At 36.5% G+C, this 15,761-nt stretch overlaps 2 protein-coding genes across 2 annotated transcripts in view; both read right to left on the minus strand.

The window, feature by feature from the left end:
- ARL9 (ADP-ribosylation factor-like 9) lies at positions 1–8,396 on the minus strand. Its single transcript, XM_008590593.1, has 3 exons — positions 8,238–8,396; positions 5,379–5,554; positions 1–417 (listed from the first exon to the last, which is right to left on the minus strand). Exons 1-3 carry the CDS (start codon positions 8,251–8,253, stop codon positions 238–240), a joined length of 372 nt encoding a protein of 123 aa, XP_008588815.1. The 5' UTR covers positions 8,254–8,396; the 3' UTR covers positions 1–237.
- Positions 8,397–10,707: 2,311 nt separating this feature from the next.
- SRP72 (signal recognition particle 72kDa) overlaps positions 10,708–15,761 on the minus strand; it is a 30,567-nt gene continuing 25,513 nt past the window's right edge. The window contains exons 18-19 of the mRNA XM_008590594.1: positions 13,409–13,568; positions 10,708–12,744 (exon numbers count right to left, since the gene is read on the minus strand). Of these exons, the coding sequence (XP_008588816.1) occupies positions 12,567–12,744; positions 13,409–13,568 (338 nt within the window). The 3' untranslated portion in view covers positions 10,708–12,566. The remainder of the gene's footprint in view (positions 12,745–13,408; positions 13,569–15,761) is intronic.

A 15,761-nucleotide genomic window follows, 5' to 3' on the forward strand; every position in this document is an offset into this window, starting at 1 on the left:
GTTGTATTGTTCTCTTTTATTGTGTCTGAATATTTCTGAATATTTTCTAGGTGTTTGTTTGAATCCACAGACATGGAACCCATGGATATAAAGGGCCAACTGTATATATGGCATGCATTGAGAAAATAAAAAGTGGCTTATTTTTTATTTGAAAGTGGAAACTTTGGCTTCAAGCTTGCCATTCAACACTCTCTGATGACACTTAGATTGAGAGCCACACAGTGGACCTAGTGTTGGTCACTGCACATCGGCAGCCAGCTGTGCAATCAAGTCTTTGGCATCTTGCATGGTGGAGGGTATCTCTGAGCCGTTCTTAGTCAGATGGGTTCCAAACAAGAACATCTTCCTGTCATTTCCCACCTCAGATAAGGCCAAAGCGTCATGGATATCTGTAATGTGATAGGCTGCTTCAAGATCCTTCACCCGTATTGAAAAAAGAATGGGAAAAAGTTGGTTATTTTGCAGTCCTTTCAGATAGATACACTTATTCTCTTATTTATTGCTCTCAATGAATCCACCATTTTAATACAGAGGATACTGTGACCCCATTATTATGACCCCAGTTGTTGCCTGAATATAAATATTTTCATCAGAATTATGCCAGCATTCTCCAACCCTCTCCCACTCCCCCTCTCACACTGTTCTGCAACATCTTAGAATGCAAAACATAATAATAATAATAATAATTAATAAATAATTTTTAAAAAAAAACAATTATGCCAGCATTAATGAGTTATCAAAAAAGTATTTTCTGGAATGAAGCTAAGCCAATATAATACCCTAATTTTCTAAAAAAGTGCAGTAAATCTGTTTTTAATTTTGTTTTTCCATTTTCCTTTTAACTTTCCAAGATTATTTCCAATAGAATCAATTATTTTTATTTTGTGTTTAACAACAGAAATCTGATTCATTAGTTGTTTTTTGTCCATATCATATTTTACTAATTATAACACTTGCCATTGTGAGTTTTCTTTTTGTGTTCATTATTTCTCCTGAACAAAAATTTTTGGATACAATTTTGGGGGCTGGAGGAAGACAAGAAGAAAGTGGAAAGGAAGTGGATTTAGAAAAGGGGTGGTGAGAGAGAGAGGCTAAGAGAGATGGGCACAGAGAAAAAGACCGGGAAGATTGAGAGGCAGAGAGGAGAGAGGTTAGAATGGGAAGACAGGAAGCCTGTGCTTATGCTGTATGCGAGGGCCAAATGGCAAGGCGGGAACAGACTTTACCTCTCATACATCAGGAATTATTTCTGCAAATGACTTCTGGTAGTCCCTTTGATAAATCTACAGAGTCAGCTATAGTTTTTTAGTCCTTTGTAAAAATTTTGGTATTTTCATTTCTTTTTTTTTTCTTTATAAAAGATGACCGGTAAGGGGATCTTAACCCTTGACTTGGTGTTGTCAGCACCACACTCTCCCAAGTGAGCTAACCTGCCATCCCTATATAGGGATCCGAACCCATGGCCTTGGTGTTATCAGCACTACACTCTCCCAAGTGAGCCACAGGCCCTGTGTGTTTTCATTTCTGAAACTGCATTTGTAATTGACTTTTGGTGTTTCACAGTATCCCTCCTAAGTTTTTAGGAGATTCTTTTTAAATCTCTGGAAATAATCCAATATTGTGTCATTATTTTTTTCTGTTGCCCAATATGAACCTATCAAATTCTATCACTGGGAGCCTGTGAGGCTCTTCCTGGCATGCTATATATGGTAACTGACTGGAGTTGATTACCTCTCTAGATGTTGGTAGTTGCAATATATTGCCTGTTTGAAACCTGAATTCGTTTAGTTTTGGAACCTGTAGTAACTTTTGTAATAGTGTTAATGGATCCAGTAACATGTGGATGATGTCCTGGGTTAACACATTCACTGATGGAACTGGAGAGGAAGAAATAGGAGATGGAGGGTGTTGGGTGGGAGGAGGAACTTCTTGCAATGAAAACACACATCGGGTGTGTGTGTTTATTCCACACTTAACGTAATTGTGCCTTAACAGAGGTCAAAACGCAAGAGAGTAAAGATAATAAATGACTTTTTGAAGACTATGTAATAAAAAGTTGAACATGGGAGTCATCTGAAAGCATAGAGTAAACATTTTGGCTAAGGAATTTAAACAAAAATGAATTAATCTTAAACTAGAATAGCCAAACCTTTTGTCCTTTAGCCTCAGTAAAAGTTATAAATTTGACAACAAATGGCTCTGTTTATGATAAAGATAAGAGATATAATCCACAAAAGAGGAAAGTATTCATGAACTTGACTATGAAAAATGGAAATCTTGTGAATCATTGTGCAGTATATGCATGTATTGAAACAACACACTGTACCCCCCAAATATGTACAAGTAAATGTTAAATTTTTTAAAAAAGTCTTAAAAAATGGAAATCTTCTATATAAAAATAGAAACAGCCATAGTAAAATAGCAAAGTAAAATGATAAGCCACCGGGATGCTGGGGAAGATATCTGTAATGCATATAACTAACAAAGGACTATTTTTCCAAAAGATATGAAAGACTCCTACAACTCAAATAAGAAAAGATAAACACCCGAGTAAGAAACTGGGGAAAAGGGCCAGCCCATGGCTCACTTGGGAGAGTGTGGTGCTGATAACACCAAGGTCACGGGTTCGGATCCTATATAGGGATGGCCAATTGGCTTGCTGGTTGTGCGTGGTGCTGACACCACCAAGTCAAGGGTTAAGATCCCCTTACCAATCATCTTTTAAAAGAAAAAAAAAAAGAAACTGGGGAAAGATATTGATAGGCAATTCACAGATGTGGAGACCAATAACCAATAAACATCTGAAAAGATGTTTAAACTCACTAGTAATTGAGGAAATTCAAATTAGAATAATAAAAAAAACAACTTCGTGCCCACCAGATTGGCAAACATGAAAAAGTCTGACAATGCCACGTATTGACAAGAAAATGGAGCTTCAACAACTGTCATATTCTGCTGGTGGAAGAATAAATTGGTGCAACATCTTTGGAAAGCAACTTGGTAATATATAATAACATTGAAAATGTACAAATCCCGGGGCCGGCCCCGTGGCGCACTGGATAGTGCGCCGCTTGGGAAGCACAGCGGCGCTCCCGCCCGAGGGTTCGGATCCCACATATGGACCGGTTCCCGCTCACTGGCTGAGCGAGGCGCGGGGGCAGCACCGAGGGTTGCAGTCCCGTTGCCGGTCCCCGGTCCGGTACGGGGGCAACACTGAGGGTTGCGATCCGTTGCCGGACACGGAAAAAGACAAAAAAAAAAAGAAAATGTACAAATCCCAAAACCCAGCAATTCTTCTTTCAGATATATGCACTTGAGAAATGTTACACACATCCACATGAAGGCTCACAGCAGCATTGTTTATAACAATAAAAAATTGGAAATAATTCGGGCTGGCCCGTGGCTCACTCGGGAGAGTGTGGTGCTGATAACGCCAAGGCTATGGGTTCGGATCCCATATAGGGATGGCCGGTTGCTCACTGGGTGAGCGTGGTGCTGACAACACGAAGCCAAGGGTTGAGATCCCCTTACCGGTCGTCTTTAAAAAAAAAAATGGAACTAATTCAAATGTCCAACAACAAGAAAATGGTAAAATTGTGGTGTCTTCATACAATGGAACACTTGCTTTACATGTATCATGTTCTTCTAAATCTTTGTAATTTATTGTACTTAAGATGGCTCCACTTTATGGTGGAGCATCTTTTGGTTTAAAAACAAACCAAAAAAGCCCTAGCCTTTCTTTCAAAATGCCAGCAGAATGTCGAAATCTGCTAGACTAGCTTTCATACTGAACTTTAACACAGGCTCCTACTTTAGGTCAGCATTTGTAATTGCTTTGTTTACTTCCATAAACATTCACCCATAAAAGCACTGGGAGAAAAGGCAGGAATTCAACTCATCTATGATTGGCAAACCTAGCTGTTGAGAAAGGGGCTTTAGTATTCCAAAGTTACAGATGTTTATTTTTTTCATTTTTTTAACTGTGTAAAATATACATAAAATTTACCATCTTAACAATTGTTAAATGTACAGTTCAGTGGCATTCAGTACATTCACACTGTTGTGCGACCATCACCACCATCCATTTCCAGACGCTTTTCTTCTCGCAAAACTGAAACTTTGTACTATCAACTGATAGTTCTGATCCCCCTTTCTCCCAACCGCTGGCAACCACCATTCTACTTTCTATCTCTATAAATTTAACAACTTTGGATGCCTCATGTATTATCCACTTACATGAGGTATCTACAGTAACTATCAGTTTGTGACTGGCTTATTTCACTGAGCAGAATGTCCTCAACGTTCATCTGTGTTGTAGCATGTGTCAGAATTTCCCTCCCTATTAAGGTTGAATAATATTCCATTGCATATATTTACCATATCTTGTTTATCCATTCACTTGGGTTGCTTCTACCTGCCGGCTATTGTGAATAATGCTGCTATGAGCATGGATGTACAAATATGTTTGCGTCTCTGTTTTCTTTCTTTCTTTTTTTTTTTTTTTTCTTTTTCTTCTGTCTTCACATCCAGCACCTGCTTTCAATTCTTTTGGGTATATACCCAGAAGTGAAATTGCTGGATCATATAGGAATTCTATTTTTGATTTTTTGAGGAATCACAATATGATTTTCCATAGCAGCTGCACCATCTTACATTCCCACAAACAGTGCACAAGGGTTCCAGTTTCTCCATGGGTGTTTAATATTTTTAATGCAAGTGCCGGCCCGTGGCTCACTTGGGAGAGTGTGGTGCTGATAACACCAAGGCCACAGGTTTGGATCCCTATATAGGGATGGCCAGTTAGCTCAGTTGGGAGAGCGTGGTACTGACAACACCAAGTCAAGGGGTTAAGATCCCCTTACTGGTCATCTTTTAAAAAAAAAGAAAAAAAATTTTTTTTAATGCATGTGAGAAATAAATTCAGGTCAGTATAATTGATCTAAACCAAAACTTTTTATGCATGGTAGCCACCCAAATATTTTCTTGAATTCAATTCAACAATCAGTATGATTAATTTTTTTAATGCATGTGAGAAATAAATTCAGGTCAGTATAATTGATCTAAACCAAAACTTTTTTATGCATGGTAGCCACCCAAATATTTTCTTGAATTCAATTCAACAATCAGTATGATTATTGAAATAAGTTCAACACACATTTGTTGAATTCCTACTATTTACAAAGCAGTATACTAGGTATTACACGGGACACAAAGATAAAAAATAGTTTTTACCTTCCAGGAGTGTATAATCCAGGAGGTCTAATAAATATAGATTGAATTTAATATACAGCCTATTGTTGAAAAACTATTAAAAGTAGACATTTCTTGTATTAATAATACAACTATTGAGTACTATTTATATTTGCACAGGTTTTTACCTGTTTGTTTGCAAACACAACCAGAGGAAGGATTGGGTTTGCTCCAATCAGTTGGTGTAGGTATTTCTTCGCTTCAGGCAATCGGTTATGATCTGCTGAATCCACCACAAAGATCAGTAGCAATCCCTTGGACAGGTACATTTCCCAGCAGGAACGGAAAGGTTCGCTGCCACCAACTACAGAGAACAGTAGGGGAAGAAGACACAAAAAAGTCACAGAAGCATTCACCAGGCAGGGCACATCTAGATAATTTCTGAACACTAGATGGGTGTTCTGATAAAATGCCACTGGGTTAAAGTGTACCCAATTCTTGAGAGCAGCCAAAGGGATGTTACTGGGAAAAGAGTTGGTCAAGGGGAATAATTACCCTTTACAAGTGGTTCATATTAGAATCATAAAGTATCAGCACAGAGATACTACCACAGATGTCTCCTGATCCTGTTATCACAGCAGTCATGTAGCCACTGCATATTTATCAATGATAGCTCAGAAAATGGGAGTGGGTTACTAAAATAATTAAGAATGGTAGGTTAAAACACACGTTACTCTAATGTTTTAATGCATTGAATTAATTGGCTAGACTAATTTGCACGATTTGTTTTCTTTGTCAAAACCCCAGAACTAATTTTTTCTCTTAATATTGCATTGAGTTAATATGATTCTGTGCAAATTCAGAAATATTTGCCTCAGGGAAAAAGACTGACTTTAGATTATTTCATTTTGCTGATTCTTCCCAGAAGAAACCATTTGACTAATGATAATAATATATACACAAGGGATTTAGTTTTTATTTTTCTCCTAGAAAGAGGCAAACTATGGCCCATGGTCCAAATATGGCTGCCAGCCTACTTTTGTACAGCCCATGAGCTAAGAATGGCTTTTACATGTTTAAATGTTTGGGAGAAAAAAGGAAGAGTAACATTTTGTGACACATAAGCTTTATACCAAATTTAGATTTCAATGTCCACAAATAGTCTTATGGGAATACAGACACCCCTCTTTGTTTACATATTGTCTATGGTTGCTTTCACACCACAATGGCGGAGATGAGTCATTGCAACAGAGACCATGGGGCCCGCAAAGCCTAAATTATTATAGCCCTTGACAGAAAAAGTTTGCAGACTTCTATTCTGAGAACTTAACAAAACCATTTTAAGTACTAGTAGGAAAGGGTCTTTGCCTTTCCTTTGTAAAGAGCTAGACTAGTCATTCTTTGAAGTATTTTGTTTTTTAACTTGTGAAAATAATGTTGCGTAATCTTCTAAGTAACTCATGGTTTTAACACACTTAGTTTGAACATCAATGGACATTTGAGTTGTTCACCACTTCTTGATACAATAAGCAATGCTGCTCTAAATATTTTTATGTTTGTCTCTGGTGCACATATATGAAAGAGTTTCTTTAGTTCCTAAGAGTGGAACTAATGCCAAATATGCCAAATTGTTTTCCAGAATGGTTGGTACCAATTTACGCTCCACCAACAGCCAATAAATTTGCTTTGGATCTACATCCTCTTCAAAATTTGGTATTATCAGATTTCTTTGTTTTTCCCTAATTTGAATCCTTCCACTTAGTGATCAAATTCAGCATTTTTCATGTTTACCTCTAATTTGTTTCGTTTTATGTGAAATGTTATTCATGTCTTTTGCCCAATTTTTTAATGATGTTATCTTTATTTGTATGGGTTTTTTCTATATTCTGGATACTATGCATTTATTGGTTGTATGTGTTGCATGTATCTTTTCCCACTTTGTGGCATCTTTTTATAAATGGAAGTTCTCAATTTTAATGTAGTTGAATTTAGCCATTTTTCTTTACCTTGCTTTTAGTATCCTGTTTTAAAAATTTTTCTCTATCCTAAAGTCATAAAGATATTCTATATCTTCTTTACAAAGCTTTTTACATTTGGTTTTTATTCATCTGAAATTCATGTATACATTTGTATATGTAAGAAGTAGGGAACCAATTTCCCTTTTATTCCATGTTGTTCCAGCACCACTTATTGAACAGTCTTTCCTTTGTCCAGCAGACTCTCTAGTCTGTTCATTTGGTCACTTTGTTCATCTTTGTGCCAGTACCACACAATCTCAATTTTATAGCCTTATAATAGATTTGATATTTGACAGGACAAGTCCACCCTTCTTATTAATTTCTTCAAGAATATCTTGGCCTCTGACGGGGAGCATGTTAGCCCCCTCCCAGAAGCCCTAGCTTCATGCTGTAATCTCAGCTGAAGCTTTCCTATATTGTCCTAGGCCCACTGCAGGTCAAATATTGGTACATGCCTCAGGATAACATCACTTTTCTGTTTGCTTTATCATGGCTGCCACTCCAGTTTCAGCTCATGAGTTGTATTATTTTAATTTTGTTTCCTAGGTTGGGGGGAGTGCGGGGGAGGACCCAACTTTTGGAAACAGCAATATTTAAAGAGGTGATGACTCCAGAATTACTATACAGTAGGGGCTTCTGAACTGCCATCTAGTTAGAAGAGGTTGTGGCTTGTCTATAACTTCATTTGCACAGAAGGAAGCCAGTGTATTTAATTAGATTGCATGTTTATTTGCATTAGTATGGTACCAGGGAGGCTGATCATAGGAGATTATAGGAGAAGGTACTAAAGCTTTCCTTTAAACTCCCCTTTATTACCACCACTGCAAAAAGGAGAAAATAAAAAAAAAAACCAGAAAGTGATTTTCTCCCACAGAGCACCCTAGTATTAAATTACACACATATTCTAAAAGTCTAGGAAAATCTGATCCAGTTTTATTTTTCACCAGGATCCAAAGTTGATAATATCATGTCTGGTTTAAGATATAACAATATGGGGCTATCCCATAGCTAATGAGGAAGAGATCTTACTCTCCAGGAACTCCATCTGGCTGTCTTCAGTGTTGATGCATACTGCATTGAAACCGCGGGTGGGTGCCTTACTGTGCTGGACTTTGTTTGAGGCTAGAGAGTGGAGGACACTGGTTTTTCCTGCTCCATCCAGGCCCAGCACTAGGATCTGCTTATTTTTCTCCTGCAAAACAAAAGATAAACTGATAAACCCATGTTATCAGGGCCTTGTTTTCCTGGCTCCTGGTAGTGTGCCTGCCTGTGGTAGGATGCAATAATATTCATGGAATTGTAAATCAGAACAAAACTTCACAGAAATTTTATAGGTCTAGATCAAACTGTACCAATCAGTTAATATTTTCTAATTATCCATTAGTTATGTGATATTAATCTCATATCCTCTCTCTGTCCCCCAACTCTTGGTCAGTCTATCAAATAAATACTTTATGGGACGTGTCATAGATCACAGGGCCAGTTTTCAGATTTGCTTCTTGAATTGGTGTCCATTGGAGACTGCACCAGAGTTCAGTTTGTTGTTTGGGGTCTTGGGACCTCCATGGTGCATATATTAACTGTGCCACTCAGCACAGTTAATGAAGCATCTAATATTATTATTAATCTGTCTTGTCTCCACAACTGGATAACTAGATTATAACATCTCAGGGCAAGGTTCTCCACTTATACTTTTTAATATAAGTATCATGATTAAATGAAAAGGCTAAGATTATAGAAATTGTTAAACCACTTCCAATCACAAATGAGTATTTATTTGTCTTAGAACCTTATGTTAAAACCGGCTGAACTGGAAGTAAGCTTAGAAAGAGGTATTCTACCAATATACTTAGAAAGAAGCGTTCTACCAATGTACCAGCCTTAAAATTTTTTATGACAAATGATTGAGGGACAAGAAGGGCAGGATGGTGTGAAGACAGAAACAGAAGGTTCAGAGTGTTCAGAAATATGGTTTCTAGGGTGCAAACTTTAATGTGAACAGTAATAAATGAGCAACAGTACAGTCAGACTGCTCACAAAAATTCAATTCTATTTCCTAAAAAGCCTACTAAAGAAGTTTCTCATGTACCAAAACACCAGTAATTGTCTTTAATAGCACTGGTTTAGAAATAAAAATAATCTTATACATTCTGCTTGTTCTGCTTGAACACTAAATGTTGACATTAGACTTAGACTGGATTTCTGGAAAAAAGTGACCCTAAACAGCATTAGAATATCTATCCCACCTTCTTTTTAAAAAGGTCTTTGTAACATTGTTTCCCCCACCCCCACAACCACATTTGACTAACTGGAAAAAAAAAAAAAGTAAAAAAGAAAAAAAGATCTCTTGAAAGGAAGATATTTTAAGGTCTGGTCTAATACAGACTTGTGTAGAGAACATGATTTATGAAGGACTATAGTAGATAACAGAATTTAAAAAAATGTATGTATTTGTTCTTGGAGTGAATTCTTGATGGCTCTTAAAGCAAATGGTATTTTCATAGGTGTTTCCTACCTCCATCCCTGCTTCCTTCCCACTCCCTCACTGTGTCTAAATGTTATAAAGCCATTCTGAGAGTGTACTATATGGTAAAAAAGAGGCACTTGATGCACAAAGGAGACCTCATTGATGGTTTAAAATTTCACGCTTTAGGGCTGGCCCGGTGGCGCACTGGATAGGGCGGCACTCCCGCCGAGGGTTTGGATCCCATGTGGAGACCGGTTCCCACTCACTGGCTGAGCGCGGTTCCCACTCACTGGTGGGCACAACACCGAGGGTTGCGATCCCGTTACCGGTCAGTAAAAAAGACAAAAAGGAAAAAAAAAATTTCACGCTTTAAAGCAATGGTGGCACCAAAGAATGGCTGCAGGGTGTGGTTGAGTCCCCCAACAGCCTTCACTAGGGGCACCATTCAGGCTACCCCAGCATAGTACATTAATTCTAAAATGCCCTTTTATTTTATTTTAAACCAAAACGAAATTGTCTAGTCGCCCCTAATGATCTAATATGTAGTAAATCAGGCACTCAACGGGCTTTTCAAAGATGGTGTAATAGTTGAGAAATATTTAGATGGTTCCTTTTATTATCTTGTTAAACTGGACTCTTCAGTATATCTCACAATTTAACAAAATTATTTTTTAATGGAATAAACTGATTTTCCTTAATCAGATATGTTTCAAATAGGCTTGTAAGAAACAGTAAATGAATGGCAAGTACCAGAAGGCTTGAGTGATGCAAGTTTTTAAGGTTAGCTGTTTCCAGTAAGTCTCGAAAGTGCTGTGAGTAGTTAACTTTTAAAGTTTTACTCCTGTTTACACACATACCAACATGAATTTTCAGTGGCATTTAAACTGGGTTCTCTCAATCCCATCAGATTAGTTTTGTGGCTTTGCTGGGAGGGGCAGGAGCAATTTTAGATACTCAGCTTAAAAGAAAATTCTTAGATACACTAACCAGGAAGTCCTCCATAAAATGCCAACACCCACAACACCTTCCATATTCACTGCTAGAATATTTTATTTTAAAATGTGCCACAGTGAATGGACGTATCCATACTGAAGTTTATAAATGTACACATACACACACACATACATATACAAAGTATATGTATGTTATTGGTTAAAGACCTGTCCAAAAGAGGAAATAATTACCAGAAAGTTAATATAGATGTTCACACTTCATTTGACAATTAATTTATTTATTTGAACTGGGTTTTGGTTGTTTAGCAATGACTACCAATGGCAATGGCTGCCAATAACAATGACTAAATAGAAAACTATAAATTTCACTGTTGTACCTTAGGTCAAATTTCTCATGATGGATAATTTTCACCAAAATTCTGTTGTTTAGTTAACCTAAAAAATGATTATCCTTCACCACAGAAATTTAATGGAATCCTAAATAAACTTACTAACAATTATTCCTATAATATAGGGTATATATTCAAAAGGAATAAATATCTGTTACTCTTACCAAAAGACTGTTCTCTGAGAGCTCAAAAAAGTATTATGCCATAATAAATCATTCTTATTTTAAGAAGATCTCTTGTTTAGATGCCACTGCAGATTCTGATTATGCTAAACAGAAAGGCAGCTACCCCATTTCTCATCTTGTTAAGGAGAAAAGCCTTTAAAAAAAACTCTTTGAAGAAGTTTCAGTAGATATACTCAGAGTCAAACACAGGAGTACTTTATTAACAAGGACAGAATAATATGATCACAAGGAAATACTCCTAAATCTAAATTAAATGATATCTTGGGCAACATAAAATGAATATTAACAGGGTAGGCATCCCAATGTGTCTGTCTCACAGCTCTTCAATGTGAAAGTGGCTTGTAAGCAAGAAAAGACAAGAGCAACATTCATACCACAAATTGACTGTAAAATACTTCATTACTTTGAGAAAGGTAATGAAAGGCCATAACCATTAACTATCAACAGGAGCCATTTGAGTATCTACTGTTACTTGAGCCTAACAGTCTTGTTAGATTTTATACTGCCTGGTACAGAACTTAGGTATTGATTCCCTCACTACGTAGGAAGCAACGTTCATGTACTTGATAGAGGCCATTAATCTTTCCAATTGAGACAGTCCAAACCCAAATCTGACCCCAGAACACTGTGTCTTAGAGTCAACTTCTTGCAACATTGATTTTTTTTTCCTTGAATTCTTTCATGGCACTAATCAGTATATTACCATAATCTGAAAACAATATGGGGCACAAAGAAGCCATACATATATGAAAAATATCCCATATTGCAGTATCACATGACAGAGAATTTATGGTTAAAATTATTTAAGATAGTTACTTTAGTTTTCTTGTGGGCACTCATTTAATTAAGTGAGGAACACCAATATTTTAATAAGGTCCCTTTTTATCACGTGATATTTGTAAGCAGATATTTGGAATGCTCAGAAGATTGCACTTTCAGCCTCCTAAGGCCTCCTAAGACATAATTTAAAGTGAGACTTAAATAGAAACAAGTATCTTCAGACTCTAGTTGAAATAGTTTCTGTTTAAATCCTGGAAAACCTCCTGGAACATGCCTTGTTTGTGAAACTGAGAAAAGATCAAATCAGCACACAAAGATAAGGTATGCAACAGATATCAAGGTGGGTAAATGCCCAATTATTTTCAGTCCTCATAATCTGTGCAAAGCAAGGTGGTACAAGCAGGCCAACTCTACTAGGCAGAGTTTGAGAAAGATGTTTTTCGATTTGATGCACAAGAAATTACTTTCTGAAAATATGGGGACAGAAGAGGGAGCAGTTCTGTGCTTCTTGCTGTGTTACCTTTATTATGTTCCTAGTGCCATTGAGACTAGTTTAAAAATAGCCTGCAACAAGAATTTTCTAATCACCAGCCACCTTTTCCACTTTTCTTCTTTTTCTGTTGCTGTTTCTTTTTTGTTGCTGGAGCCCCTGCAGGCTTCTGGTGTCTTGGGGGTATGATGTTACTTGTAGAGGCAGATACTGTTGCTGCACTGCCAGGTCTTGGGGAGGTGGGTGGGCTGCTTACAGTTTTACTGGCATCCCTGAAATCATCAGATTAGACAAGTTTTGATCATTCATATATTCGACAAAGGAAAAAGCTATAAAAATGTATGTACATGGATTTTACTTTCCACCCCTAACAATCTCCTACACATTTTCTGTTTCTTTTAAGGTGGCTCCCCCAACTCCCTATCCATTTTTCTTTTAAATAAAATTTTTACTGTTTTATATTAAGAGAAAAAGTGATATATGGTACATGCTGGGCTAGCTGGTTAGCTCAGTTGGTTAGAGCGTGATGTTGATAACACCAAGGGAGGGTTTGATCCTAGTACATGCCAATTTTTAGAAAGCTTAGACAATTTTTTAAAAAATTTAATGACATATAATTCTACCACATAGGAATAACTTAACATTTTTAATACTTCTTCCTAGTTATATTATTTATATCTGTTTATCTAGATATTTAGTTGAATGACTCTGTAGTTTCCTTTTGAAAGTAAATACAATATTTAGTTTTTACAATACAATCAAACCAGAAATATATTTTATTTCCTTTATATAAGCATATTGCAAACATTTATCAAAAATATATGACTATACTTAATATATTTAAAATATGTTAACAAATTTTCAGCTAGTACCCTTAAGTCAATCTCAGAAACAACATATGTTCTAAGTGACCTCAATTGTGGAGCAATGACTTACAGTTCAGATGAACCTCCTGCAGTTGCTCCTTGGGTCCCTTTTCCAATTTGATCCTTCTTTTTACCCTTCTTTCTTCCTCGGTAGTAAGAACGTTCTCGCATTGGCAGCCATCTTTCTGGATCTGGGGTAACTTTGGGGTCATAATTCTTAGGCAGTTTTCCTGTATAACAATTAATAAAGAAATGAGAGATGTGTCCATAACATTTTCAAGAGTTTGTTTAATAATGTAACTAAGTCTGGGAATTAATAACATTAAAACTGAAATTTATCTGAGGAAGCTTTATTTGTATAATCTAGCAAGGGAAAAGGCCTTATTTCTAAACATGACATAAAACTCAGAGGACATAAAGGAAAAGATTTCACAGATATATATATTTAAAAAATTTTAATTTTCATTTGGGAAAAGACAATACATTTTTAAGAAAAATAACAAAAAATTTTACACACTGTATAACAGAAAGTGGATTAATATCCTTAATATAGAAAGAATTCTTGCTAACCAATTGGTAAATCACTTAAAGAAAAATGGGCATGGTTATAATTAGGATAAGCCAGGATAAATAAGTCGTTAGTCATGTGAATAGATGTTCAACCTCACTAATTAAAAATGAGAAGGGTAAAAAATTCTATCAGACTATTAAATATTAAAACCAGAAATACCCAATGTTGGTGAAATGGTGAAAAACAAACACTACTGGCAGAAGTGTATACTGGTATAGCCTTTGTGAAAAGCAATTTAATTTGGCAGTACCAGTCAAAATTTATAGACTTCTATAAGCCACAAAGTTATGTAAGAACATTCTCCTGTCAGTTGTGACAACATGGATGAACCTGGGGAATATTATGTTAAGTGAAATAAGCCAGGAACAGAAAGACAAATATTGTATAATCTTACTCATATTAGGAGTCTAAAAAAGCTGATCTCATAGGACAGGGTAGAATGGTGGTTACTAGAGGTTTGAGTAGTTAGAGGGGAGGTGTGGATGAGGAGATGTTGGTCAAAGGATAATTATAGTTAGATAGGAGGGGGGAAAAAGTCCAGAATGGGCAAATATATAGAGAGAAAGTAGATAAGTGATTACCTAGAGGTGGGTGGGGGGTGGGGGTGGGGGGAATTGGGAATGGGTTATGGAGTTTCTTTCTTAGGTGATGAAAATGCTCCAAAATCTGTGGTGATGGTCACACAACTCTGTGAACATACTAAACCATTGGAATGTACGCTTTGAATAGGTGAATTGTATGATATATGAATTATCTCTCAATAAAGCTGTTTAGAAAAATATTGATATTCTTTTTTTTAAGACTAGTCAATGACATTCTTTAATATAAGAAAATAACTTAAATGTCTATCAGTGAGCATGATTAAATAAATTAGAACATACCCACACTATAGAAATCTATACAATTAAAAAGTGAAGTGTATCTATACTTAATAATTTGGAAAAATATTCTTCACAGTTCAGTCTAAAGTAGAGAATTAAAACAAATTACCATGATATTATGTTCATATCAATTTTGTAAAAACTTTCATTGAGCATGTAAGTGTATAATTATATGTATGTTTCTATACACACACAAAAAATTAAGTAATCATCTCTGGGAGCATGAATCTGGGACAGGGAATTTTCTACTATTCATGTCATTCCATAATGATTGACATAATAGACATCTTTGGTTTTTTGTTTGTTTTCGTTTTTCTATTTTTATTTTTGGTGGCTGGCCGGTGTGGGGAACCAAACCCTTGACCTTGGTGTCAGAAGGCTGCGCTCTAACCAGCTGAGCTAACCAGCCAGCCTTCTTTTGTTTTTAGAATAAGCATACATCACTTGTAAATTTTAAGATATTCATCTAGAAAACACAAAAATGGAAAAGAAAGTAAAATTGCAGGTTACTGCTACCTACAGTTATCAGCTATTTCCTTGCAGTGTTACCAATACATAAAATAAATACTTATTGAATTTTTATTAGTTTCCAATTACTGTGACAAAAGTGAAGAACTGATAAGACTTCTATAGTTAAAAAGAGTGAATTGAGGGCCGACCTGTGGCTCACTCGGGAGAGTGTGGTGCTGACAACATCAAGTCAAGGGTTAAGATCCCCTTACCGGTCATCTTTTATTAAAAAAAAAAAAAAAAAGAGTGAACTGAATGCAAACACCCACTAAAATGGTAATTAACACATTAGAAGGAAAAGGAGGAGAAAAGATATCAATAAAATTTGGAAGGTAGAAAACAGATGGAAGATTGGGCCGGCCCGGTGGCGCACTGCTACAGTGCGCTGCTTGGGAGTGCGGCGGCGCTCCCGCTGAGGGTTCGGATCCCACATACAGACCGGTTCCCGCTCACTGGCTGAG

The sequence above is a fragment of the Galeopterus variegatus genome, unplaced genomic scaffold (genome assembly GCF_000696425.1).
Source record: "Galeopterus variegatus unplaced genomic scaffold, G_variegatus-3.0.2 Scaffold6225, whole genome shotgun sequence".
NCBI lineage: Eukaryota > Metazoa > Chordata > Mammalia > Dermoptera > Cynocephalidae > Galeopterus > Galeopterus variegatus.